This window comes from Typha latifolia, chromosome 10, assembly GCF_019914945.1.
Source record: "Typha latifolia isolate L0001 chromosome 10, TyphaL0001v2, whole genome shotgun sequence".
In the NCBI taxonomy this organism is placed as follows: Eukaryota; Viridiplantae; Streptophyta; class Magnoliopsida; order Poales; family Typhaceae; genus Typha; species Typha latifolia.
Window position 1 is genome coordinate 1,276,482 of NC_133095.1, and position 24,467 is coordinate 1,300,948.

At 37.9% G+C, this 24,467-nt stretch overlaps 6 protein-coding genes across 10 annotated transcripts; 3 read left to right on the forward strand and 3 right to left on the reverse strand.

The window, feature by feature from the left end:
* The first annotated feature begins 485 nt into the window (after positions 1-485).
* LOC140796283 (putative ALA-interacting subunit 2) lies at positions 486-4,190 on the forward strand. 4 transcript variants are annotated; one of them, XR_012110430.1, is made up of 10 exons: positions 486-753; positions 942-1,003; positions 1,095-1,169; positions 1,244-1,360; positions 1,802-1,872; positions 2,023-2,320; positions 2,576-2,865; positions 3,029-3,102; positions 3,184-3,283; positions 3,779-4,190. XR_012110430.1 is itself a non-coding variant. In XM_073149244.1 (9 exons), exons 1-8 carry the CDS (start codon positions 672-674, stop codon positions 3,081-3,083), a joined length of 1,050 nt encoding a protein of 349 aa, XP_073005345.1. In that variant the 5' UTR covers positions 486-671; the 3' UTR covers positions 3,084-3,102; positions 3,184-3,460. The 4 variants fall into 4 exon arrangements, 2 of the variants coding, with proteins under 2 accessions (XP_073005345.1, XP_073005346.1); XR_012110431.1 differs by having other exon boundaries at positions 3,194-3,283; XM_073149244.1 differs by lacking the exon at positions 3,779-4,190 and having other exon boundaries at positions 3,184-3,460.
* A 1,556-nt stretch (positions 4,191-5,746) lies between these two features.
* On the forward strand, positions 5,747-8,580 carry LOC140796282 (probable inositol transporter 2). Of its 2 annotated transcripts, XM_073149243.1 has the most exons (7): positions 5,747-5,889; positions 5,971-6,125; positions 6,383-6,453; positions 6,751-7,086; positions 7,156-7,263; positions 7,333-7,929; positions 8,005-8,580. In XM_073149243.1, the coding sequence occupies exons 2-7, from the start codon at positions 5,993-5,995 to the stop codon at positions 8,488-8,490; spliced, it is 1,731 nt and encodes a 576-aa protein (XP_073005344.1). In that variant the 5' UTR covers positions 5,747-5,889; positions 5,971-5,992; the 3' UTR covers positions 8,491-8,580. The 2 variants fall into 2 exon arrangements, with proteins under 2 accessions (XP_073005344.1, XP_073005343.1); XM_073149242.1 differs by lacking the exon at positions 5,747-5,889 and having other exon boundaries at positions 5,896-6,125.
* Positions 8,581-9,385: 805 nt separating this feature from the next.
* On the reverse strand, positions 9,386-14,831 carry LOC140797082 (uncharacterized). Its single transcript, XM_073150368.1, has 3 exons — positions 11,488-14,831; positions 10,156-10,542; positions 9,386-9,931 (listed from the first exon to the last, which is right to left on the reverse strand). The coding sequence occupies exons 1-3, from the start codon at positions 14,402-14,404 to the stop codon at positions 9,921-9,923; spliced, it is 3,315 nt and encodes a 1,104-aa protein (XP_073006469.1). The 5' UTR covers positions 14,405-14,831; the 3' UTR covers positions 9,386-9,920.
* Positions 14,832-17,143: 2,312 nt separating this feature from the next.
* LOC140796057 (probable glutathione S-transferase parC) lies at positions 17,144-18,072 on the reverse strand. The gene is made up of 2 exons (XM_073148900.1): positions 17,685-18,072; positions 17,144-17,592 (listed from the first exon to the last, which is right to left on the reverse strand). Exons 1-2 carry the CDS (start codon positions 18,003-18,005, stop codon positions 17,248-17,250), a joined length of 666 nt encoding a protein of 221 aa, XP_073005001.1. The 5' UTR covers positions 18,006-18,072; the 3' UTR covers positions 17,144-17,247.
* Positions 18,073-20,497: 2,425 nt separating this feature from the next.
* LOC140796214 (probable glutathione S-transferase) lies at positions 20,498-21,788 on the forward strand. The gene is made up of 2 exons (XM_073149137.1): positions 20,498-20,965; positions 21,188-21,788. The coding sequence occupies exons 1-2, from the start codon at positions 20,645-20,647 to the stop codon at positions 21,530-21,532; spliced, it is 666 nt and encodes a 221-aa protein (XP_073005238.1). The 5' UTR covers positions 20,498-20,644; the 3' UTR covers positions 21,533-21,788.
* Positions 21,789-23,075: 1,287 nt separating this feature from the next.
* LOC140796857 (probable glutathione S-transferase parA) lies at positions 23,076-24,391 on the reverse strand. The gene is made up of 2 exons (XM_073150004.1): positions 24,021-24,391; positions 23,076-23,611 (listed from the first exon to the last, which is right to left on the reverse strand). The coding sequence occupies exons 1-2, from the start codon at positions 24,339-24,341 to the stop codon at positions 23,267-23,269; spliced, it is 666 nt and encodes a 221-aa protein (XP_073006105.1). The 5' UTR covers positions 24,342-24,391; the 3' UTR covers positions 23,076-23,266.
* Between the last annotated feature and the right edge of the window lie 76 nt (positions 24,392-24,467).

Below are 24,467 nucleotides of genomic sequence, written 5' to 3' on the forward strand. Positions count from 1 at the left end.
TGATAAGGGGCATTGATCATAAAATTCTACTTATCTACATCAAGTGCATTTGCATATTTACATTATTAGTGTTGGACCTATCATTTTCGTGCTTATAAAAAAGAAATGCCATAGTTGAAATCGTACTTTTGAGACGTAATCATGATTAATATCATATATGAATTATTTTCCTATAAATCAGAAGCTTAATATTTTTCAACTGAAATACTAAAGAGCACTTTGAATCACCTTTATAGTTTATACAACATCGCACTATCAATCAAAAGCACATGTAAGGCGTTGTTAGTGATTTAATAAAAAGTAAGGATTAAATTAAAAATAGTAAAGAAGACTGAAATTAATGCATAATGATGGGATTGAAATGAAAACTTTCGGTGCTTTTCTTTTTCCCCGTCAAATGGATCAAATCATATGCAGCCGCGTTTGCAGGAATTTACTACAGCCCCTTTTACTGGGCCTAACTTACTCAACAAGGCCGAAATTGTGATCCAGCCCATCGACATCTTGGTCTCCTCTTCATTTCTTCTCGACCCCCGGCATCACCGCTTCTGTCCCAGGATTTGGGCGAATTGAGAGGACTGGTACTCTAAATCCAATCAAATTCCCATGATCGCCGACGACTTAGGGCTTCGTCGAATTCTCCTGTGAAAGGAATCTAGTGTTCCTGTTTGATGGAAATGGAGGCAGGGAGCACGTCCGGATCCGGTGGAGGAGCTTCTTCCTCGCGCCCCTTCTCTCCTATGCGCTCAAGAGGTATTCTTCTCTCACCAACGCAAGTTTGTAGGATGGTGATCTATTTATGCCGAGATTGAGTTACATCTTCTTTCTTTCTATTATTGATTCACTTTGGAACTCTTCTCTATTTTTCTGTAGTTTAAAGATCCGAACTTTTACTTAGTAATTGACTAATTTCTTAATTTCGTTGGTTTTTTTTCCCCTAGCGTTGTATAAGTTCACTCAGCAGAATCTTCCGGCATGGAAGCCTGTTCTGACTCCAGGATGTGTAAGATGATATCGATAATAAATTTCCAGATTCACATCTGTTCATCTTTTTATTCTTTTTCAATTAAATGATGTTATTTGCTCGTATACAGGTAATAATGACATTTTTATTGATGGGAGTTGTCTCTATACCGGTTGGACTCTTTTGCCTTCGTGCTTCAGAGAGTGTAATTCTTCTACTTAACTCTTCGTACTGTTTAGTAGATTACAAATTGTCAATTACTGCGGTTTGACTCTACAGGTTGTGGAAATCGCCCAACGCTATGATATTGATTGCATACCCAAGCCTTATAGAAGTAATAAGGTTGCTTATATCAGAGACAGCTCAATTTCGAAGAACTGTACTCTAAAAATTAAGGTACTTTGCTCTTCTCTATGCTTTTGTTTTCTGGTTATCAGGATGGCTTTGTGTTAGATACATTGTGGAGAAACTTCTGGTCTCATTAAGTTCATTTATTTATGCTGCCTGTCTTCTTGGAGCTAAATTAGATCTATTTTAACTGCATTTTGGATGAACCTTGATATTCATGCCGAAACAGACTATAATTAAGCCATAAGGAGTTTTCCTCGGAATCAACTGATTAGTTGTTTAGCAGTTTTGATACATGTTAAACACTCGGTGCTTGGATACAGTTTGGTTTATGATTTGTTTGTTGTTTCATGAATTTATATAAAGAGAATTTTCAATGCTTGCCCCTCAGGCTTCTTTTTGTGGAGAATAGTGAAAAGATGTATTTATAATGTATTATATTTTGAAGTGCAACTTACAAAAGATACTGTGAATTGATTTTTTCTGTAGGTTATGAACCACATGAAAGCACCAATTTTTATCTATTACGAACTTGACAATTACTACCAAAACCACCGAAGGTAAGAATGGAGTTCTTTCTATTGGCTAGTTTGGCCTTTTTGACATACTTGATTGAACTTTTTGTTTTTTTCTTTTCATTTCACGCTATCATCTTAGCTTTTAAGGGAACTTTGTCCTTGATAAATGATGAATTTACTTATGCTGACCAGGTATGTAAAAAGTAAAAATGATAAACAGCTCCGACATGGGCTGGCATATAAAAATACTGGTTCTTGCAAACCTGTAGAGTCAAGCCATGGCCCTCCAGTTGTTCCTTGTGGGTTGATTGCCTGGAGCTTGTTTAATGATTCCTATAACTTTGTACGTGAGACAGTAGGAATGAAGGTCAACCGGAAAAATATTTCTTGGAAGAGTGACAGGGAGCACAAGTTTGGGAAGAATGTTTATCCTTTCAACTTTCAGAATGGAACCTTAATTGGAGGAGGGAAACTTGATCCAAAGATACCTGTGAGTATTTTGAGATTCAAATGCTATATTTGTTCAATAGTTGTTGCACAGATCTAACAAATACACAAAGTTTTTCTTCTGACAACAATCATTTCATTTTTCGATAAGTCACCTAGACCTATTCTAGTAAAAGATGTTCTTTCACGATCAGCATTTCTGGTTAAATTTGATCTTTAAACAAATAAGGATTGTTATTTCTCATCATTTTTAGACAGGTATATGTTTGCTAACAGTATGTTTCTTATCTCCAAATAGCTGAATGAACAAGAGGATCTCATTGTTTGGATGCGGGCTGCTGCTCTTCCCAAATTTCGGAAACTGTATGGTGTAATTGAAGAGGATCTAGAAGCTGACGAGGTCATAACTGTATACATCACTAATAACTACAATACTTACAGCTTTGGTGGAAAGAAAAGACTTGTTCTTACAACATCAAGCTGGCTGGGTGGCAAAAACCATTTCCTCGGCATTGCCTATATAATTACCGGTTCCTCGTGCATTCTTACTTCCATTTTGTTTGCACTGATTCATGGGAAAAATCCAAGGTAAGTACCCAATACATCATCTTTAAATATATGTATTATTTTCTACTGAAATAGTACTGTTCATACTTCTCTGTCCAGTTATCACTTGATCATTCATAATCTACCTCTTTGGGAGTCCCAAGCTTATTTCTGTTTATTCCCATCTCCTTTTCTCTTTCTGCAGGCCTCAGGGTGATGCAGCTTACTTATCTTGGAATAGGAAAAACAGTGCTAGCTAAATACTATGTACATGAGAAGGTACATCGTCTTGAACGTTTATGTTATCTTGTTTCAACTTGTAAGATCTAGATTTCATCTGAAAGCAGGTTTACTTTGTAGTGTTTAGCAGGCTGAGCAGCTCGAAATATTTGTTGGCAATGATGTATGGTCTGAGATCTTCCATACGGTTTCATCTTGGCCGGAAAATTTAATATGGATGGTTTGTAAATTCTTCAATCATTTCATCTGTATAATATTTCTAAGCTTACCAAAATCCATGTGTACTTTAGATATAAAGACATATACAGACGTCTCTATCTCCAATACTTACTTTTGGCAAGTCCGAAAGAAATGCTAATTGAGCCATGACTGGCAAAATCATTGATTTCTGGAGTCATGATGCAGTATTATGCTCCTGTTTTCTCTTTAAAAGAGTTAATTAGAAGTAGAAAAACAAAACAAGTGAGTTCTCTCTCTTCACACACATTACAAAGACATAACTATTCTTTGTATTGTTTTCTATTAACATTATGCTCTATTTTCTTCTATCCTTAGGAGCTGCTAACTCTGGATGTTTTCTAGTCTCAGTTTAGAAGGACTCTTATTTTTATTTCTCATCACCATTTTCGCGTCCATGTTGGACAAATTGATTGGAACTCTTTCAAGTAGATATCAGATTTTTTTTTTATTCTAAATTTTCTTCATAAATTTGCAGCAATATGGAGGACTACACTAAAGTAATGTAGTCTAGGCATGGTCTACCACAACTCTAGGATAAAGTTGATGAAGACTTGAGCTTTTGTAGCATGTGGGCTAATCCAAGTTGGTGGATCCTACGTTCAGGAGTGGAAAGAAATGTTAATAATTAGAGAATGGTAATGCTACTTAACTACATGTTAAAGTTGTTTAACATATGTGATTGAATTGATTTCCTTGGATTAAAGATCCCTATGTTCAAGTTCATGTAGGACTTATTGCTAATCTAGTCAATACTTTGGATTTTTGTATACCAACCGTAGGCCCCACAGGATCACGGGCTACTATTGGTCAGATTACACACTGCAAATGTCTTCTTTTTTTTTAATATTTGACATGAAAGTTCATATAAAGTTATGGAAGTATCAAAATGAATTGTGTTAGTTCCGTTATGGCTCGTAATTTAATTTATCTGTAGTTCGTTTCTTAAAGATAATTATTATAATTTATATATTTTTAGTCTAGCTCTTATATTTAACTTACCATTAACTTATGAGTTATGTATCAGTTAAAAAAGAAGTTCATATAAAATTAGCTAAGGATTGCTTCCACGCCTCCTAATATTGGTTCTATAATTTGCCAACCGAACCCTACTTCCACAAGTCTATGGTACAACCTTTTTAAATTGGTCCCACGTCATGTGAGTCAAAGTAGTCGAAAAAGGATAGGGAGAGCTTTTTCTAAAAATTCTATGGATGTGATCTTTTTTTTTTATTGATATATATATATATATATATATAGTCTGATTTAATAATGATAAGAATGGGTTGGTCACTTAACAATTTGCTTTATGTAAAAAATATAAAAATATATTATTGTTGTAATATTATATAGTTTTTAAAATATTGTTTAATAATTTATTTATTTTTTTTTTAATCAGGGTTATGTTTTAATTATAATTAGTCAGATTTAACTAAGCGCAATTATTTCGGCGGCAATAGTGATATTTAAACCGTTTTCAGTGGCAATTATGTAAAAAAAATAAAATAACAGTTAATAGTTTGATGATATAAATCACAGAGGTTAATTGCTTAAATTTGAGTGTAAGTTCGACATCAAAATAAAGAAGTGGACCAAAACTTTGTCTTTATTATCCTGTCATTTAGTCACCCTCATTTAGTCAGAGTAAGTGTGGCCTGAAGTAGTGTCTTGTTAAACTTAAACTCCTTTGGAAGAGAGGCTTGGATGTTCTTTTAGCATCTCCTTCTTTCCTACCAGGAAAAAGCAATGGATGACCTTTAGGACTTTCCAGTCTCCAGTATTACTTCCAAGATTGCAACTCCCTACTGCCGAATAAAATAGAGAGGTAATCTCATATCTTTGATGTCATACTCATAGCTGGATCTTTTACTATATTCCAAAGACCACTAGTATTAAAAATGATTACGCTATCGAATATTGGACATGATTTATATATACATAATTCCAAAGAACACTACTCCATATTTGTCATTAATTTAAGGGTAAATTATCAATCTACCTTCTATGATTTGGTCTGGTTTTAACTTATTTCGTGTGCTCCTTCAATCTAAATACTTAATGAGCTGTTAATGGGGATGAGAAGAGTCAATTAAGTTAAAGATTGATAGCTCCTTGCAAGTTGCAACTTACTTTGTTCACTTCCCAACAACTGCGCATGTAAATATGAACGGGAAGGATACCTACCCTTCCCAGAAAATCATTTGCATTTATGACACCAATTCCATTAAATAGAATAGTTTAAAATAAAATAAAAAAAACAAACAGCACTAATCTGTTTAGTGCCGACATGGGATCACTCCTATGATCGAATTAGATCCTAATAATTATGAGAAAACTGTTTGTTTTCCATAAATATTATCACACTTTCCAAAATTTTGGAGTCTCACTTCCATTGGGAGGTCATCAGTTCAAGCTTATCTTTTCACCACAAATCATGGGAGTCAATGTGAAAGGGACAAATCCATCAACTGGAATCTTCTCGTTCTTGTTCAAAAATTAGTCTTCCCTGCTTACATTATCTATCCGTCCTTGTCGTTTGCTCGCTCAGAAATACACACAGAAGAAGTGGACTTGTTCAACAGAGGAAGAGTACCATTAGAACATCCTTCCTTCTTTTGCTTTATATATGTGAATGAACAGTGTGTTCATCTGAGGATTTAATTTTTTCAGTCACTCTGCAAGCAAAAAGACGATGGAAGGAGGAGTCCATGAAGTGGATACTTCAGCTTTCAGGGAGTGCTTCTCTCTTGCATGGAGGAATCCTTATGTTCTTCGACTGGCCTTTTCCGCAGGAATCGGTGGCCTTCTCTTTGGTTATGATACTGGTAATGTTTTCCGTATAGATTTCTTTGTTTTACGTTTTCTTTTGTGGGAGCAAAGAGGTCCAATTTAAGGTTACTACACAAGAAAAGAAAAGAACATGTATTTATGAGTATTAATATAAAGGTTTTGTGATTGGGTAATGCTGCTCAAGTATTGTTAAGTTGTCGTTAGCTGTTTGATTTCAAGAGAGATACTAGCTGCTTGTTGATACGATTTATGAATTAATTTTCTTTTCTTCATTGATGTTGTCTGCTTTCAGGAGTAATTTCAGGGGCACTGCTTTATATCCGTGATGATTTCTCTTCAGTTGACAAGAAAACATGGTTACAGGTGATGAGCTACCTTTCTAAGTCTATTTTTGTTACGCTATTATCTATAATTATAGAGAAATATGTGTATCTATTCATTAATTGAAGATAACTGTTTAATGCATGAAATTTCAGAAAATACTGTAGAGCTCTGTAAAAGCTCACCAAATAGATAACTCAAAAGTGTTAGATTTTTTTTTGTTTTTTTGTCTTCCATTAGTCATTCATTAATTTGTTCCGTCTTCCACTGTTCCATTCAAGCATTCACATAAGCTGGTCATGACTAATTCCTTAATTTTTGATGTCAATGATCATACAGGAGAGCATAGTGAGCACAGCAGTAGCAGGAGCAATCATAGGAGCAGCAATCGGAGGATGGGCAAATGATCGCTTCGGAAGAAGGACTTCAATCCTTGTCGCGGACTTCCTCTTCTTCATTGGCGCGGTGATCATGGCCGCTGCTCCTAACCCTGCGATCCTCATCGTAGGCCGTGTCTTTGTCGGACTTGGCGTTGGCATGGCCTCAATGACATCCCCACTTTACATATCAGAGGCCTCCCCAGCAAGAATCAGAGGAGCATTAGTCAGCACCAATGGCTTCCTCATAACAGGAGGCCAGTTTCTGTCATATCTCATCAATCTAGCCTTCACAAAGGTAAGAGGCCAAGAAATTATACATTGTGATATAACTTCACCGTAATTAATATCCTCCTTGTCATTGTAGGCACCAGGAACATGGAGATGGATGCTTGGAATTGCTGGACTTCCTGCTTTACTTCAGTTCATATTAATGTTACTTCTTCCTGAATCACCTAGATGGCTTTACAGAAAGGTTTGTAGCTTGTTTCTTCATAGACTAACCATTGTTAGATGCTACATTAACATTATTTCTTGAATTCAGGGAAGGGAAGAAGAAGCCGAACTGATACTCAGAAAGATATACACCACTGATGAGGTCGAGAGAGAGATTCAAGAATTGAAAGAATCAGTTGAAGCAGAGATCAAGGAGGAAGGGTCATCAGAAAGAATCAACTTAATCAAGTTGCTAAAGACCAAGACCGTTAGGAGAGGACTTGTTGCAGGAGTTGGGCTTCAGATCTTTCAGCAGTTTGTGGGAATAAACACAGTCATGTACTACAGTCCTACCATAGTACAACTAGCTGGCTTTGCTTCAAATCAAACAGCTTTGGCACTCTCACTTGTGACTTCTGGACTCAATGCAATGGGCTCTATAGTTAGCATCTACTTCATAGACAGGACTGGAAGGAAGAAGCTCTTGATCATTAGCTTATGTGGTGTTGTTCTCTCTCTTGGAGTGCTATCAGCAGTTTTCCATGAGACTACATCTCATTCTCCGAGCGTTAGCCGGTTGGAGACCACACATTTTGCGGCATATACTTGCCCCGATTACAAGTCTGCGTCGACTAATTGGGACTGCATGAAATGCTTGAAAGCCTCATCTCCAGACTGTGGATTCTGTGCCTCCAGTTCCGATAAGGTAACAAGTTTGTTCTGACCACATTTGTTCTAAGTGCTAGTGTCCTAGCTATTGATTTTCTTTTTCTTGTTGCAGCTATTCCCTGGAGCATGTTTGATATCAAATTCAACAGTGAAGGATCTTTGCCACGGCGAAGGGCGATTATGGTACACAAGAGGATGTCCAAGCCGATATGGATGGCTAGCACTGATAGGCTTGGCTCTGTACATCATATTCTTCTCTCCAGGGATGGGGACAGTGCCATGGATAGTAAATTCTGAGATATATCCCCTAAGGTTCAGGGGAGTCTGTGGTGGCATTGCAGCTACTGCTAACTGGGTCTCAAACCTCATAGTGGCACAGTCTTTTCTATCTCTAACACAAACCATTGGGACTTCATGGACATTTATGATCTTTGGATTTATATCAGTAGCAGCATTGTTCTTTGTGCTCATCTTCGTGCCAGAGACGAAGGGATTGCCAATCGAGGAGGTGGAGAAGATGCTGGAGCAGAGGGATCTGCATTTCAGATTCTGGACAAAGAGACCAGAGAAAATAGCAAGTAAAAGCAATTCTGTATGAGCATTGAGTTTATGGATTATGTTTGCTAAATTGTACACCTTAAAACAAATGTTAATGCGAGAACTCAGTAAAACTATCAAGATTGATCAATTAGGGTATGAGTGCGGAGATCGGCTTAACCCACAGTAGGCTTATCTATGAGCATGTTAGGATTAGAAAAAAGATTATGCTTAATTGCTCATATATTTACTAGCAATTATGGTGTCACCTAATCTTGCTCCTTTCTTCCCCTCCAATGCTTGGATGCAAAAATAACCTAATTGTTATTAAGAGGTGCATAGGTTATCTTCATTCACCTGATGACCATTTTGATGTAAGACGTGCAACCATTTCTCCTCGAGAATTGGATAGCTGGACTGGTAATTATCTGATTCCTCCCTGTCAAAAGACATACTTAACAAGTTGAACAAGAAAACGAATTAGGAAATTTGAAACGAACTTGCCATTTGATTCAATAACAACCAATTCTATTACTGTAAGACAACCTTTACATAAGGTTTACAAAGAGAAAGACAAGTCTCAAGTCGTCGCACAATCAAATCAACAAACACCTTACGGGCATTCTTGTGAGATGGGTTAAATAAGGACAACGAAGACGAAGTAAGACCAGAGACTACCTTGTAAAGATTGGAGGCGAGCTCGGAGCTCAGGAAAAGCGGAGGTGGGAGTCCTTGGTAAAATCATAAAGTTATAGGGTGTGAAATGTTATTCTCCAACTAAACCTGGCGGTAAAACAACGGAGAACTCCGGTGCACTGGAGAGGTCTAATGCTAAACCAACGGTCCCTGATTGCTTCTTATGATTGATGACAGGCTTCGTGATTCGCACTAACACCGTGGCAATATCATGATGTTGTTGGATTAAAACTAAAAAGATGTGCAATAGTGAAAGAAGATTTAGTGCAGCCAATAATAATAGGGGAATTAAATTACCATTAAGGTACTGCCATCACTTATTCTCCAATAAAAAAAGGGAAAAAAACTAATTAACTATCTGTGATTCACTTCATTAACAAAATCATAGAATGAAGCATCCAGTCTTCCTGTTCCTTTTGGTTCCTCTTAGAAGATACTAAACTAAGCATTGAAAGAAAGAAGGAAAAAGGAAATGGTACATTGCTGTAGAGATCCAGCATCACAAGGATGCCAAGAGAATTAACTCGAGATGCATCTTTATTTGTTGCACAATTTTTTTTTTTTTTTTTTTTTTTTTTTTTTTGGTTCAGTTTGTATCCCTGGGTCATGACTGCAGAATTTTCTCATGTTCCATTTAATGCCCCCCTGCACTTTGTAAACTTTGAATGTAACCCCTTGGAAGCTCTTTAGAAATCTGAAGGTAGGAACTGATGCAATGGCAGGTGCTTCCTTCCAAACTTGACTAGAGGGGAAGAGCTTATTGGCCAATTGAGATGGAAAACACAATATAGCAGATCAGAGTTTTCCTGCAATATATCATGAAAGCTTTGTCAATATCACATTCTGTTGAATTATTTCACCATATCAAGCTCCTATCAGAAGGAAGGATCTTATCAGTATATCAAGTTAATATGCCATACCCTAGTAGGCAACAAATGATTAGTGCCGCTTGTTAGAACAAAAATATAAAAACTACTATTATCTAACAGTTTTAAAATTTTAGAGTAGTTAGTGAGTTAATACTGCTAACCTGTGAAAGCAGCATCTTCGTCGTCTAAAGGTGTCTCTGATGTTGGAGAGGAGGGAGTATCACTAGAAGAGGCTCTGGCGTCAACTAACATTGATATGACTTCTCTCATGCTTGGCCTGTCTAGAGGTGTTTCGCTGGTACAAAATAATGCAATTTTTAGAACCAAAGACATCTCTTGGACCGTGCTTCTTGAGCTTAAATCCAGACGGCTGTCGAAAATCCCAGATAGTGGTGTTGTATTTTGCATTGACCTCCTCACCCAATTGACGAGATCGCCTCCTTTCTCCAGAGGCTGAATTGGGCTTTCCCCAGTGACTAATTCCAGTAGAACAACCCCAAAGCTATAGATGTCACACTTTTCAGTAACTTTCATGGTGAAAGCATACTCTGAATCAAGAAATAAATAACATCTGTGAGCGAAGAAAAGGTACAGACTTTAACCAGCTAAAAGTCTCAGAATCTTTATATATGCATGTGTTTGTTGCTTAAATATTTTCAAGGATAGTGAAGATTAGCAAAATGGGAAATATGACAATCCAGAATATTCTTGTAAGCTTAAATAGCAAGGTATAATCTTGAACCACGTTTAGCCTAGACATTTGTATATTCAGGTATTACAAAAGGTCTAATAGCCTTGAACCTTTATGACTTCTAATGCTATGGGAATGTAGTAAGAGTCATGTCCTTTGAAGAATTAAAGGCTGCAACATAGAGCACTGCAATCTTCTCATATGAACAACATATGAAGTACAGTGTCAGAGTCGTGTTCTTTGAATCACTTAGCAAGGTTCAACATGACCACCATTTTCGTATAAATTTAGGAATGAATACCTATGTATTGAGTAATAAAGCATCTGGTATCTTTCACCTTAAATACTTCTATTGGAGTCTGTAGAATGAGTGAGACTACATCGTATATGATCACCATTAATTGAGGCAAACACAACAATCAACAGTAAACCTCTATAAACCACTTACATTTTGTAAGTGGAAATTGGAATTTCTATCTGTTATTCAATCAATAATTCTGTACAAATATATAGAGAAAAGAAAATCTAATATAGGAAAGATACAGCTATACTATAATTACTATAATTTCTTTCCTTTAACACATTTAGAGTAAGCAAATTACATCATTGAAATCCTAGATAAACAGATCGAGCATGGCATAACTGGGAAAGGAAATTTTCACACATCATTCCAGCATCCTAGCAGAAAATATGGTTTCTTTTATGGTTTCATCTCTATTTCTTCCTTGAAAAGCATAAGGTTAGCAACAAAATAATACAATCTAGCTAAATTATCAAAATGATTATTCAATAAGAACCTCACCTGGAGCAATATAACCATATGAACCAGCAACTGCAGACATGGTTCTGGAGTGTGAGAAGTCAACTAATTTTGCCAAGCCAAAATCACCCACATGAGCTTCCATCGTCCCATCCAGTAGTATATTGTTAGATTTTATGTCACGGTGTATGACTTGAGGTTTGCAGTCACTGTGAAGATACCGCAAGCCTTCAGCAGCTCCAAGAGCAATCCTATAGCGAGTGTTCCAATCCAGCAGACATATCTCCTTATTACCATGAAGCAATTCTCCAAGACTTCCATTTGCCATATACTCATACAGGATAAGATTAGAGTCTTGATAAGAGCAAAAACCAAATAGCTTGACAATGTTGCGGTGCCTAACATTTCCAAGGGTGGATATTTCAGCACGGAAGCTGCTGTCAATATAGGAACCCTCTCCTTGTGCCTTCAGCTTCTTAACTGCAATTATACTGCCATCAGATATGACAGCTTTATACACTGTGCCACAGGCTCCCCTTCCGATTACAGCATTCTCTGAAAAATTATCTGTAGCTTTGAGAAGTTCTTGGTATGTTATCTGCTCCTTGAGAAAAAAGTAAGGACCAGAAATGCTTCGTTTACGATCTTCATGTGAAACTAGATCAGGTATCTTGCGCTTTAAAGACCAACAAACTCCTGCAGTCAAGACCAAGGACACTATCCCCACAATGACAAAGACAATGCTAACTATTTTCTCCTTTGAGGTCTCCTTCCTCGCCGAAACTGTATCTGCACCATATGATGGCGTTGGTGTAGGCCGGCAAGCTTTTGCTCTCGTACCGCATAGGTCATTGTTTCCAAGAAAGTTGCTACTGTCCATGTTCTCGAATAAAGGAATTTTAGGCAGTGATCCAGTAAGGTTGTTATAAGAAAGGTTGCACACAAGGAGGCTTGAGAGCTCACTGAATGAAGCTGGAACTTCACCATCAAGCTGGTTGTCATTCAGAAACAAGAATTCCAACATATGCAAGTTCCCCAGCTGAGAGGGTATCTCTCCAGACAAAGAATTATAGCTGATATTAAGAGCAATCTGAAGAGCTCTAAGCTGGCCGAGCTCAAGTGGCACATGACCGGAGAAATGATTACCTCCCATTTGCAGCTCAGTGAGATGAGAAAGGCCCCCTAGACTGCTTGGGATGGTTCCATTTAAATTGTTATCAGACAGCTTTAGAAGTTCCATATTCACTAGATTCCCGAGCTCTTCAGGAACATACCCAGTGAACTGGTTTCTGCTAAGATCAAGCCTTTGGAGCTTTGTACATTTTGCCAACTCACGAGGTATAGCTCCTGAAAGTCGGTTTGAGGAAATATTGAAGCTTACAAGCTCTGTTAGTTCTCCGATCTCAGGAGGAATCTGACCTATGAAGTAATTGTCTGATAGAAAGAGCCTCTCGATGCTCTTGAATTTGCCAATTTCAGGAGGAATTGGCCCAGAGAAACGGTTTTGGTTCATCTCTAGAGCAGACAGATTCTGGAGTCCAGATAATTCAACAGGAAGGCTTCCTGTGAGTAGGTTACTACCCAATCTTAGCTGCACTAGTGACTTACAGGTTCTCACTCCATGAGGGATGTTACCAACCAACTCATTTGATCCAAGGCTTAAGAAGATCAATTTTTGGTACTTGCAAAGATATGAAGGTATGATGCCAGTAAGTCTGTTGTCAGACAGATCAAGGACAGAGAGATTACAATTGGCTCCTAACATGGGAGGAATGACTCCAAAAAGATTGTTGTCGAAGAGTTGAAAGTATTCTAAAGATGCAAGGTTCTGAAACTCCATCGGAACTGTGCCAGTCAGGTTATTTATCGACAAATCTATTCTCCTAAGAAGACTCAACTGGCCTAGTTCCGGCGGAATGCTGCCTTGCAGGAGGTTTTCAAACAAGTGAAGCAAACGAAGAGTCTGTATCTGACCAAGCTCCCTAGGAATAATTCCGGTCAAGCGATTCTCAGAGAGATCAATCTCGATTGCACTCTCTAAATCTCCTAGCTCCTTGGGGATAGTCCCATTCAATAGGTTCCTATAAATGTAGAGCTTCTTTAGCATTGACAATCTACCGAGCTCCTTAGGTACTCCTCCTACAAAAGCATTGTCCATCAAAGCAATCATCTCCAGACTACTACAATTACCGAGCTCCGGCGGTATTTCGCCATTCAAGTGGTTTTGCCAAAGAATCAGAGTGGTTAAATTCTTCAGTCTCTCAATCTCTCTAGGCACAACCCCCTCCAACCTATTCTGGGCAAGACCAAAAATCTCTAAACTACTGCACTCGCTGATGTCAACCGGAATTGGACCCGACAGATCATTCAGACCGGCACGAATGATCCTAAGACTCTTTAACATCCTAATGGAAGAAGGAATCATCCCAGTGAGGTTGTTACTGTAGATGACAAGCTCTTCAAGAAATGTCAAGTTACCAATGTTAGCAGGTATTTCACCAAACAGGTAGTTCTCACTCAGGAAAAGCTTTCTCAAGGAAGACAGCCTACAAATCTCTTGGGGAATCTCCCCATGGAGCATGTTGGTACTAAGATCAAGAACCTCTAAGTTCCTACAATAGATCAGGTCACTAGGGACAGGGCCAGAGATGGAGTTCATGGACGCATTCAGAATGGTCAAGGAAGGAAGTCTACAGATGCAAGCAGAGAGACCACCGTGGAGATTGAAACCATAAAGGTTTACAGACATTACCTCAGAATTGAGACAGGTAATGCCATTCCAACGGCACGGGGTGGGATCCGAGGCGTTCCAATTCCAAAGGTGGTTCTCCACATCAACGAGGCTTCTCTTAAACTCCATGAGCACTTGCGTTCCAAGCTCGTCCTGCGGCATTACGAAGACGGCAAGGCAAGCCAAGATACCCAATTGGAGAAACCACCATTTGGGCCTCATCTCCATCGACTCGACCAATCCTAAAGCTCCCCAGTCAAGAGTTTTTTTTTTCTTTTTTCCTTAACAGAACTCTAAAAAAAAGATCGCAACTTTGAAGAAAAGAGAAGGGATGGAGTCCCGGAAATGGCTTAGGAGGGGGAAAAGGAAGGAAATCAAGAAGTGGGTCATGCAAGAAATGGCTATTGGGAGGTGAGAATACCACAACTGGGCTCAAAGGATTCAAGATGAGAAGGTAAGCGAGGGTGGTGGGTTGTCAGAAACCACCTCCACCACCACTGAGGTATATAGAAGAGCGAGAGAGCGAGAGAGAGAAATAGAGGAAGAAAGAGTCAACTCTGAACTTTAGCTATAGAGGGGGGAGGGGACCCATGAGAGTGGCCTTCTTCTTCCTCTTCTCTTCTCCTCTTCGCTTCTCTCTCTCTCTCTTGGTTCCTCCATTAGAGAAGAGAAGAGAAAAGAGACTTCTCTTGGCGTCTCTGTGAGGAGAATCTAATGATTTCCATGTGGACTTAGAAGCAAACAGGGAGAGTAACAGTTGGCTCATTTTGGCTTTGCTCCTCAGTGGATGGCCATCTTTGTCTTGCCTTTCTAATCCCTGTATTGGATATCTGGAGGCTATTAGGATTAATTAATCTCCTCTGTTACTATCAAATCTAAGGTTATAAAGTTTGAGCACTAAGTCTATAAGCCTTTTATACGACTCTCCTTGTCTCTTAAAAGGCTTTAATTAAATATTATAGGAGCCCAAATAGTAATCTCACATGCACGATTAGTTTATATTCATGACTTGGGGGAAAAGCCTCTTAACTTAATGATTGCAATCATATGTACTTTCATTACAGATTTCTGTGCTCTTTGGTGTCAGAAAACATAGAACAAGCCAACTTGACTGGAGTTATTGCAAGATTGCCAAATTGGGCATCAATTCATGCCCCTCATGGTGACAAACAAAATAAGAAATATATAGTCAGCGTTTTTAGGACTGACTTTTAGGTACAAGATTTTGGAACTGCTTGGAGCTTTAAATCCAAGTAAAGACTATTTATTGCATATTATAGGTTTTGAAAGCTAATCTATTGGAATAACGGACGACCTAGGTGGGTGGGCTCCAGCCCCAACTGATGCTTGTCGACAAATCACCGGTCAACACGTGGTCACTCGAGCTCTCTCGTGACTAGTAGGCCCACGTAGCCTGCTAAGAAGTTTCACATCACCAATATTTTTAGGGATACTTCTGTTTAAAATTACTATTGCTAATTTTTAAATTCATATACAAGTCAAGTCGGGTGAACAGCACTTATTTTTTGAGGGAAGAAAATAAAATTTTAATATTCTAAAAGTATTTAAAGAAATTAGTATGCGAGAGTGGTAAAAAACTTGGGCACTAAACTTTTGAATCATTTTCATTTTCATAGTTAAGAAAAGATGGTTGGCCAGGTAAATTGGAGGGTACCCTAACACTTAGTCCAACTTTTGGCTTAAGGGCAAGATGGGACCCTCAAATCTCTCTCTTTGTCAACTAAATCTCTGTTCCAGTGTCAAAAGAGTGCGAAACCAATGCCTACATTGTCATGACTTCGAGGCCTGTGGTTGGCTTGGTACGTAGGAGCTTTGAGAGTGATTTGTCTTTGAGCAAACACTACTGGATGAGGGGAGGGGGTGAGGAACGTCAAAGTTTGGCGTGTCGTGTCCTTAGCTTTTTAAGTTCAAGTACTCTTTATTATTTTCTCACTAACTTCTCATTTAAATGTCCTCAGCTTTTTTCTCTAAGAAAAAAGAAAAGAAAGCAACTGTTGGTGGTCAACTGCATGAATTTAATGTATTTCAATTCCTCTACATCACCATCTGGAGTTGAAGTCCTCCACCATATATCGTGGTGATCTCCTCCTCCGTTTACTTGCCATTATTCCAGTCCAAAAGTCAATCACATCTTTGATTCTCACAACGATATAGTTTTTACAATCTAGAACATACACATAAGATGATACCTAGATGCATTAACATTACAAATGAAGTTTTATTATAAGTTATCCATCATCTCCAACTCCTTTTTCTTTTTCTTTTTCTTTTTTTTTTTTTGTTGTGAAGCGACATCAACGCAATGGTCATGCATCAGACCACATTATGTGAAGATGGTGCCTCTCTCTCTCTCTCTCTCTCTCTCATGCACCCATATGATGATCATCATGCCATAACGAGTCTCGAGAGTCATGATGCATTGTTCCACCATTGGAAAAACTTCAACGTTGCCCTCGATATTTTTGGTGCAAAGCTCCTTCGATCGTTTGGTAGCTTTCAATAATCCAAGATGGGATATGACAGGTGATGATGATGATGATGAGAAACATATATGGTGACCTTTAATTGCACATGACAACTATGCGGCCAATAACGTGAAATTATTGGGATCGAGCACAAAAGTTATAATTGGTATGAACTTTGAACTCTTGGAAAATGACATAAAAACCCTACATTTGGTCTATATTAAGCTCTCACTTTATTATAAAAAGATATCGTTCAAATGATGTTTTTATAGTTTGTTCTCTAATATGACTTTATAGATTAAACAACTATGCAATTCTAACTTTTTAGCAAATGGGAGGCTGTATTTATAAATAGAAAACAGAGAGGGGTTTATTTATAATATGTGTAGGGTCCTCGGCCCAGATACTTTATTTTTATTGGGCCTTAACCAGGCCAGAATTGGGCCCAAGGAATTGGAATTGAATGCTACGACAAATAGTCTAAGTCAACAGGACATGAAACTTTATTATCATGAAGCAGAAATTAAACGACCACAACTGAGAAGGAAGACCCACCCAGCAAATAAAAAACACTCAATCGATCCTTTACTCGATCCCAAACCTCTTCCTCATAAATCCCACGAACTCGTAAACCTTCTTGGGGTCTGGAAGAGTCTTCGCCACGCTCTCCCTCTCCATGCACCTCTTGGCCCATGCCACGAGCTTCGGAGTCGTCTCCTCAATCTGGAAGCCGGCAAAGGTCTCGTAGGTGTAGAACCACGCCGTGAACGGCACCATCACTATGTCGACGAAGCCGAACGCCTCGCCGCCAAAGTACTCCTTGTCGCCGAGCTCGCCCTCTAAGAGCTTGAGGATGTCTATCATCTCCTTCTTCGCCTCCTCCTGTGCCTCACCCTTGAGCTTCCATATACGTGATCCACAATCGAAGACCTAATACGTGTATATATATACATATATACGTCAGACGACGACGACGACTAACCATTAGATAATGAACTAATAATATATATAAACAGAATAACCTTTTTGTCGATAAAGTCAGCCCAGAATCTGGCTTGGGCCCGAGAATAGGGATCCGAGGGGAGAAGCGAGGCCTTACCGGCCCACTTCTCGTCGATATACTCAACGATGATGAGGGACTCGCATACCGGCTTGCCGTCGTCGATCAACACGGGGATCTTCTTATGGATTGGATTTGATTTCAATAGAAGCTCGCTCTTATCCATCAGGTTCTCCTCTGTGTACTCATACTTCACCCCTTTCTCGGCTAAGGCTATCTGAGCCCGCTGCCCGAATGGGCTCACCCAGAAGTTCAAAAGCTTCACTCCCTTCTCCGACGCCATTACTGTGGATCTCTTCTTTCTTCTCTAGATCTCTTCTCCTCGAACTCTTTTGGTGTATATTTCTCAATGGACTTACAACCTTTATATAGCAGTAGTAAGACGAGGATTACTCGAGATTTGCTCGTTCTTTTCTTTATTCAATGTAAGTAATGTCATGTCACGGCTTGCGTCACGAGGATTTGGGATGGTTCTTTATCAGCCGTTCGTTATATGATGGACGTCCGGATTGGGTGGACTGGCGCTGTTTGCTGAAACGTAGGATCGAGGAGCGAATCGAGAGATACGTAGAGAGTGGCGACATCGTCTGCTGTCCACGCGAAGGTGTTGACGTAATGTGAGCCGTCGGATGGAATCTGGACGGCGGGGGAATGAGAGGAGAGGTGGGTTAGTTGCATGACTTGGAATTAGAATAGAATTAAGCAATAAGTAGAATAGAAAATTCAAGAGGAATAATAAATATAAATTGGTACTGATTAAGAAGAGGCAAGTGGGTTTTGACTGAAGGATTTTTCTTTTCATTTCACACCCTATATTATGCGAATAGTATAGTTTACAGCCTTTTTCTTTCCATTATTTAGCTCATATAATATGTTTCCCGAAAGTTCTATAAGGCTGGTTTAGAGTGATTTTATAGGGCGGCAAAAGTTTACCTTATAGGATTTGAGTTTTGTTTAATTAAATTTAAATTATAAACGGATTTTATTTTTATTTATTATCTTAACTTATTAACTTATTTATGATTTGACTCACTAGCTTATTTATGACTTTATTCGTTTATAATAAATAAATATTTATAACTTGAAAATTATGTTTATATTCGAAAAATCTATTTATAACTCGTCACCTAATAACTTGTTTATAATCCATGTAACTCGTTTATGACTCGTACAACTTATTTATAAACAAGTTGTGGTCTTGTTTACATTATCATAACTTAGACTAAATTGTTACCGCTATGCTTTTGTATATCTTATTAGAAATTATAATTAATTAAGAGACTGTGTCTAAATAGAAATAGGCACGTAATATAATTTATGAAATAGAAAGATAAAGGAAGATAAAAATGTTTGATATCATGAAAAAATTATTATATTTTACATTATTTGCCAATCTTGCGTGCGCTGCTCTCTCTTTCCTTTCCTACTGATATCCTTTAATTTCCTCCCAGAAAAAGGAGATGACGACGGTTAATAGTGGGAAGATAAAGTGGTCTCCATTGCCGGCCATCTCCACTGTAAGACACCTCATTTATATCCTAATCTCATTGCTTAGCATTACTATCCAAGTTTGAATGTTTGATCATTAAAGACCAAAACCCACTTGACTTGCAGAGGAAGAAACACCAATAAAGAACCCAACTGCCCTCCTCTTAATTACATCTTTACTGCACTCAACTATCTCTGTAACCTCTATAGAAAAATGAATAAATACAAATCTCATTGCTTAGCATTTCTATCCAAGTTTGGATGTTTGATCACTAAAGACCAAAACCCACTTGACTTGCAGAGAAAGAAACACCAATAAAGAACCCAAGTGCCCTCCTCTTAATTACATATTTAATGCCCTCAACTATCACTGCAACCTCTATAGAGAAATGAATAAATACACTTCTGAAATTATAGTGCCTCGCCATTAGAAAGTTTAATTGAAATAATTATTTTAAAGATTTACTAACTGATTAGATTAATAAAAATTATATAAAATAATAGTTGAGGGGGTAAATATATAATTAACTTTTTTTTTTCTTATTATCTTTGGAGGGATCCACTTTTTTATTTGGTTACCAAACTTTTAGTTGGGTATTTATGGATATCCGTTATTTGAATCCGTATATGATAAAATCAAACCCGTATTCGTATTCGGATCCAGATTTTTTTCTAAAAGGCTATCCGTATCCGGATTCAGATCTGGACATTTTTATAAATAGCTATCCATATCTGTGTCTAAATCCAGATCAAATATGATTTTTCTATCCGTATCCGATCCGATCCGAATCGGACCAGTTTTCACCCCTAGTTACCGACCCTGGAAGTCAAGGAGACTATTCTTACAAGAGACTATATATATATATATATATATATTTTTTTTTTTGGTGCTGAAATAGACTATCTATTAAATTTATTATTAAATAAGATATAATTTATTATAGTCCTAATAAAAATACTAAACTAATTAGCGTATGTAAAAACATTAATTAGTTTAGTGTTTTTATCACCGCATAATTTTTTATCTTAATTGTTGAAAGATTAAGTTAAAGTAATATATATATATATTATATATAAAAAATCGCTGATCAGTTCAGTCTTTTCTAATTAATATTTTTGCTCAGAGATAAAATATTAATTAGTTTTATAGCTTGGACTACAGTAAATAATAATAAATTTAGTAGAAGTTTATTTCCGTACAAATAAATTGGAACAGGATAGTTTGGTCAAAACTCATTCTTCTCTGTTCTGTTCTGGTCTATACGGTGGTCACAAAACTTATGACGCAAGCAGTGACTCTTCATCTTTCCCTATGGGTTTTGGAACTCTCCAGAAATGCCAACCGCGCTATAAAATCTCCTTCTCTTCCGGAATACTCTCATAAGCAGAGAGGACTTATCTACCCATTTATCCATCTTTTCTTTTCACTTATCCATGGCGTCGGAGAAAGGAGTGGTGCTGTTGGATTTCTGGGTGAGCCCATTTGGGCAACGGGTTCGGATAGCTCTGGCCGAGAAGGGAGTGGATTACGAGTATCAGGAGCAGAATTTGGCGGAGAAGAGCCCACTGTTGCTCAAATCTAATCCGGTGCATAAGAAAATCCCGGTACTTATCCACGATGGGAAGCCCGTGTGTGAGTCGCTTATCATCGTCCAGTACATCGACGAGGTGTGGTCGGATAAGTATCCTATCCTCCCATCGGACCCTTATGCGAGGGCGCAAGCTCGATTCTGGGCCGATTTCGTGGATAAGAAGGTATAATTCCTTTCCCCTTATTGATAGTTATTCTAGGGTTCTGTTCTTTTGCGTGTCAATTTTGGGGATAAATTTTGCTGATTTGAATGTGCGGGGAGGTCAGGGAGAGTTGTATCGAGTTTTTGTGAATATATAAACAATATGAGCAAATATTTACAAAAAAAATTAATTTGTGAATCAATTTTATCGAGTTTTTGATATTTTGGTATATATAAATACCAGATGTATGAGTGTGGCACAAAGCTATGGAAGCTCAAGGGTGAGGCACAGGAGGAGGCAAATAAGGAAATGATAGATATCCTCAAGCTCTTGGAGGCCGAGCTCGGCGACAAGAAGTACTTCGGCGGCGAGGCGTTCGGCTTCGTGGACATCACCTTCGTGCCGTTCACGTCGTGGTTCTACTCGTACGAGACCTTTGGCAACTTCAAGGTTGAGGAGGTGGCTCCCAAGCTTGTGGCCTGGACCAAGAGGTGCATGGAGAGGGAGAGTGTGGCCAAGACTCTCTATGATCCTATTAAGGTTTATGAGTTTGTGTGCTTCCTGAAGAAGAGATATGGGATCGAGTAGAGATCTAACAAGTCTTCATGGCTATTTACCTATATATATATATATATATATATATATATATATATATATATATATATATATATATCTATATGTCTGCTTGGTTTCTTTGTGTTTTAATTAGCTCTTTTGTTGTTTGTAAGTGTGGGTGGAGTCTTAGACTATGCAGAGCTATGGAAATGAGGCAGCTTGGCGTTGCCTCCTTGTTCCTCTCTCTCTTGTTTACATACAATAACGAAGCCTTGCTTTTGCTTTGAAATGCTCGTGCTATGAAACTAGAATGTGGTGTTATTTGTTTCTTAAATCATGCGATATAACAAAATTTAATCCATTAATCTCTTTTCTAATCTTAATAAAAGAATATCTCTGTCGTCCTCGTACACCCAATAAATATTATAATGCTAGAAGCAGAGAGCCCACAGGATGCGCCTCTGCCTCACTTGTGCATCGCGCTGTCTCTTGTCTTTCTCCGTCAATCTTACGTTCGTGCCCAAAAATAATATTATACTCAAATCGATCACCAGATTTTGATTTTAATGGGTTAATTTACTTATATGTACTCGTGCCGATAGCTACTGGATCTTTTTATATTAGTCCCTGGAAAATTTATCTGATTTGAATAAGATAACTTGTTATGTAAACAACAATACCCAATTGGTGATTTGGTTCCTTCCTAATCTAAGGTAACTTTTTTTTTTTCTCTTACTCTATTCTTATAATATTGAAATTCGATGATGTCGTGGTTCTTACCAAACGCTTGGTTTAATAGTTAATATATTTACATCTATCCCTATATAATTTAGGATGCCTTTGGTTGTTAGAAGTTGAATTTTAATGAAGTATTTCAGTTCAGTAAAGTAACTTTTTAAAAACTATATATATAAAAATAAAACTATTTTCTTACCTATTAAATAGTTTGATTGTAGAACATATATCGAATAAATAGTTTTCTTACCTATTAAAATTAATTTCACTTCTTTAATTTGACTTTCTTATTTAAAATGAATCATTTTATTAAACTGTCTTTTCTAGTTATCAAAAACGTTCTTATGAAAGTTAGATAATTTTCGAGAAATTTTTTTATCCAAACATTATAAAGTGATTTTTTTTTTGTTTTTTTAACAAAAATAAAATGTAAAAATTGGATGATAAATAATAATTTAATAGGGTGATATATATATAGTGTTTTCTACAAATGTCTCAAATAACTAAATGGATCATCATCCTCGTTGAGTGTCTTATCCCCAATGATTGAAAAAGTCCCCGTTGGCATAACAATCAGTTCTGTTCGATCGAGGGTAGGAATTCGACTACTTTGCTGATGTGTTAGGCTTGGACTAGGCATCCAAATCATCCCAGTAGCTAAAATCAATCAAAAGAGAGTTTATTTAATTATTTAGGGTGGATCAGGATTAATAATATAGAGCCCCGTTAATTAATTAGTCTCCTCCTCTACCCTCTCTGCAGTTCATCAAGCCCGATTCTGGTTTCCAAATCATGCAATTTCAAAGCAATTAAAAGCAATCACAGCATGAGATCCACACCATTGAAAGCTTCCATAGTTATTGACACACCAAAGTGTAAAGAGAAGAAAGGAACAAAAAGGCAAACGCCGAGCTGCCTCGTTTCCAAACTCTACGTAGACTAAGACTCCATGAAGACTTCAAAACAACACGAGAAAGCATATATGTGTAGCCATGACCATGCTATGATGCATTGCCATCCTTCCTTAGATTCTTACTCAATCCCAAATCTCTTCTTCAAGATGCCCACAAACTCATAAACCTTAAGGGGATCATAGAGAGTCTTGGCCACACTCTCCCTCTCCATGCACCTCTTGGTCCAGGCCACAAGCTTGGGAGCCACCTCCTCAACCTTGAAGTCGGCAGAAGTCTCGAACGTGTAGAACCACGACGTGAACGGCACGAAGGCGATGTCGACGAAGCCGAACGTCTCGCCGCCGAAGTACTTCTTCTCGCCGAGCTCCGCCTCCAAGAGCTTAAGGCTTTCGATCATCTCCTTCTTGGCCTCTTCTTGCCCTTCACCCTTGAGCTTCCATAGCTTTGTGCCACTCTCATACACCTAGTATTTATATATATATCAAAAATATGATTCACAAATTAGTCCTCTGCTCATTTTTACATAAAATTTTTTATTCTTTTTAAGATATTAACCACTCGGCTGCGCATAAAAAAAAAAAAAAAAAAAAAAAACTCATTTTTTATTATTTTTAAAAATTAAAAGGCAATTTTTTTTTTCAAATGCCCCCTTATTCCCTTATAACTATTTAAATCTTCTTAAATGTAGATATTAACCTTAGTATTTGACTAGTCTAAGAGTTGAAATATATATCCCATTAAACAACATTATCTGACCTTTCTTGACACTTGGACCACAAGAAAAGACATTATCAGCAAAATTTATCCCCAAAATTGACATGCAAAAGACCAGAACCCTAGAATAACTATCAATGGGGGGAAAAGAATTATACCTTCTTATCCACGAAATCGGCCCAGAATCGAGCTTGCGCTCTCGCATAAGGGTCCGATGGGAGGATAGGATGCTTATCCGACCACACCTCGTCGATATACTGGACCATGAAAAGCGACTCACAGACGGACTTCCCATCGTGGATAAGTACCGGGATTTTCTTATGAATCGGATTGTATTTGAGCAATAACGGGCTCTTATCCGCCAAGTTCTCCTCCTTATACTCGTAATCCACCCCCTTCTCGGCCAGAGCTATCCGAGCCCGCTGCCCGAATGGGCTCACCCAGACATCCAACAGCGTTACTCCCTTCTCAGACGCCATGGATAAAAAAGATGGATAAATGGGTAGATAATTAGTGTACTCCAGAAGGGTGGGAGATGTTTTATAGCGTTCCAAAGTCCATAGGGAAGTGTCACTGCTTGCGTCATAACTCATAAGTAAGACAAG

Excerpts from the sequence above, each read along its gene's own strand:
- LOC140796283 (XM_073149244.1), top strand. The coding sequence starts at position 672 with ATGGAAATGGAGGCAGGGAGCACGTCCGGATCCGGTGGAGGAGCTTCT. Across the intron at positions 1,004-1,094 it reads CTGTTCTGACTCCAGGATGT|GTAATAATGACATTTTTATT; the intron begins GTAAGATGATAT and ends GCTCGTATACAG. Across the intron at positions 1,170-1,243 it reads GCCTTCGTGCTTCAGAGAGT|GTTGTGGAAATCGCCCAACG; the intron begins GTAATTCTTCTA and ends TTGACTCTACAG.
- LOC140796282 (XM_073149243.1), top strand. The coding sequence starts at position 5,993 with ATGGAAGGAGGAGTCCATGAAGTGGATACTTCAGCTTTCAGGGAGTGC. Across the intron at positions 7,087-7,155 it reads TCAATCTAGCCTTCACAAAG|GCACCAGGAACATGGAGATG; the intron begins GTAAGAGGCCAA and ends TTGTCATTGTAG. Across the intron at positions 7,930-8,004 it reads GTGCCTCCAGTTCCGATAAG|CTATTCCCTGGAGCATGTTT; the intron begins GTAACAAGTTTG and ends TTCTTGTTGCAG.
- LOC140797082 (XM_073150368.1), bottom strand. The coding sequence starts at position 14,404 with ATGGAGATGAGGCCCAAATGGTGGTTTCTCCAATTGGGTATCTTGGCT. Across the intron at positions 10,543-11,487 it reads ATATGGTTATATTGCTCCAG|AGTATGCTTTCACCATGAAA; the intron begins GTGAGGTTCTTA and ends TTCTTGATTCAG.
- LOC140796057 (XM_073148900.1), bottom strand. The coding sequence starts at position 18,005 with ATGGCGTCGGAGAAGGGAGTGAAGCTTTTGAACTTCTGGGTGAGCCCA. Across the intron at positions 17,593-17,684 it reads CTGACTTTATCGACAAAAAG|GTCTTCGATTGTGGATCACG; the intron begins GTTATTCTGTTT and ends TACACGTATTAG.
- LOC140796214 (XM_073149137.1), top strand. The coding sequence starts at position 20,645 with ATGGCGTCGGAGAAAGGAGTGGTGCTGTTGGATTTCTGGGTGAGCCCA. Across the intron at positions 20,966-21,187 it reads CCGATTTCGTGGATAAGAAG|ATGTATGAGTGTGGCACAAA; the intron begins GTATAATTCCTT and ends TATAAATACCAG.
- LOC140796857 (XM_073150004.1), bottom strand. The coding sequence starts at position 24,341 with ATGGCGTCTGAGAAGGGAGTAACGCTGTTGGATGTCTGGGTGAGCCCA. Across the intron at positions 23,612-24,020 it reads CCGATTTCGTGGATAAGAAG|GTGTATGAGAGTGGCACAAA; the intron begins GTATAATTCTTT and ends TATAAATACTAG.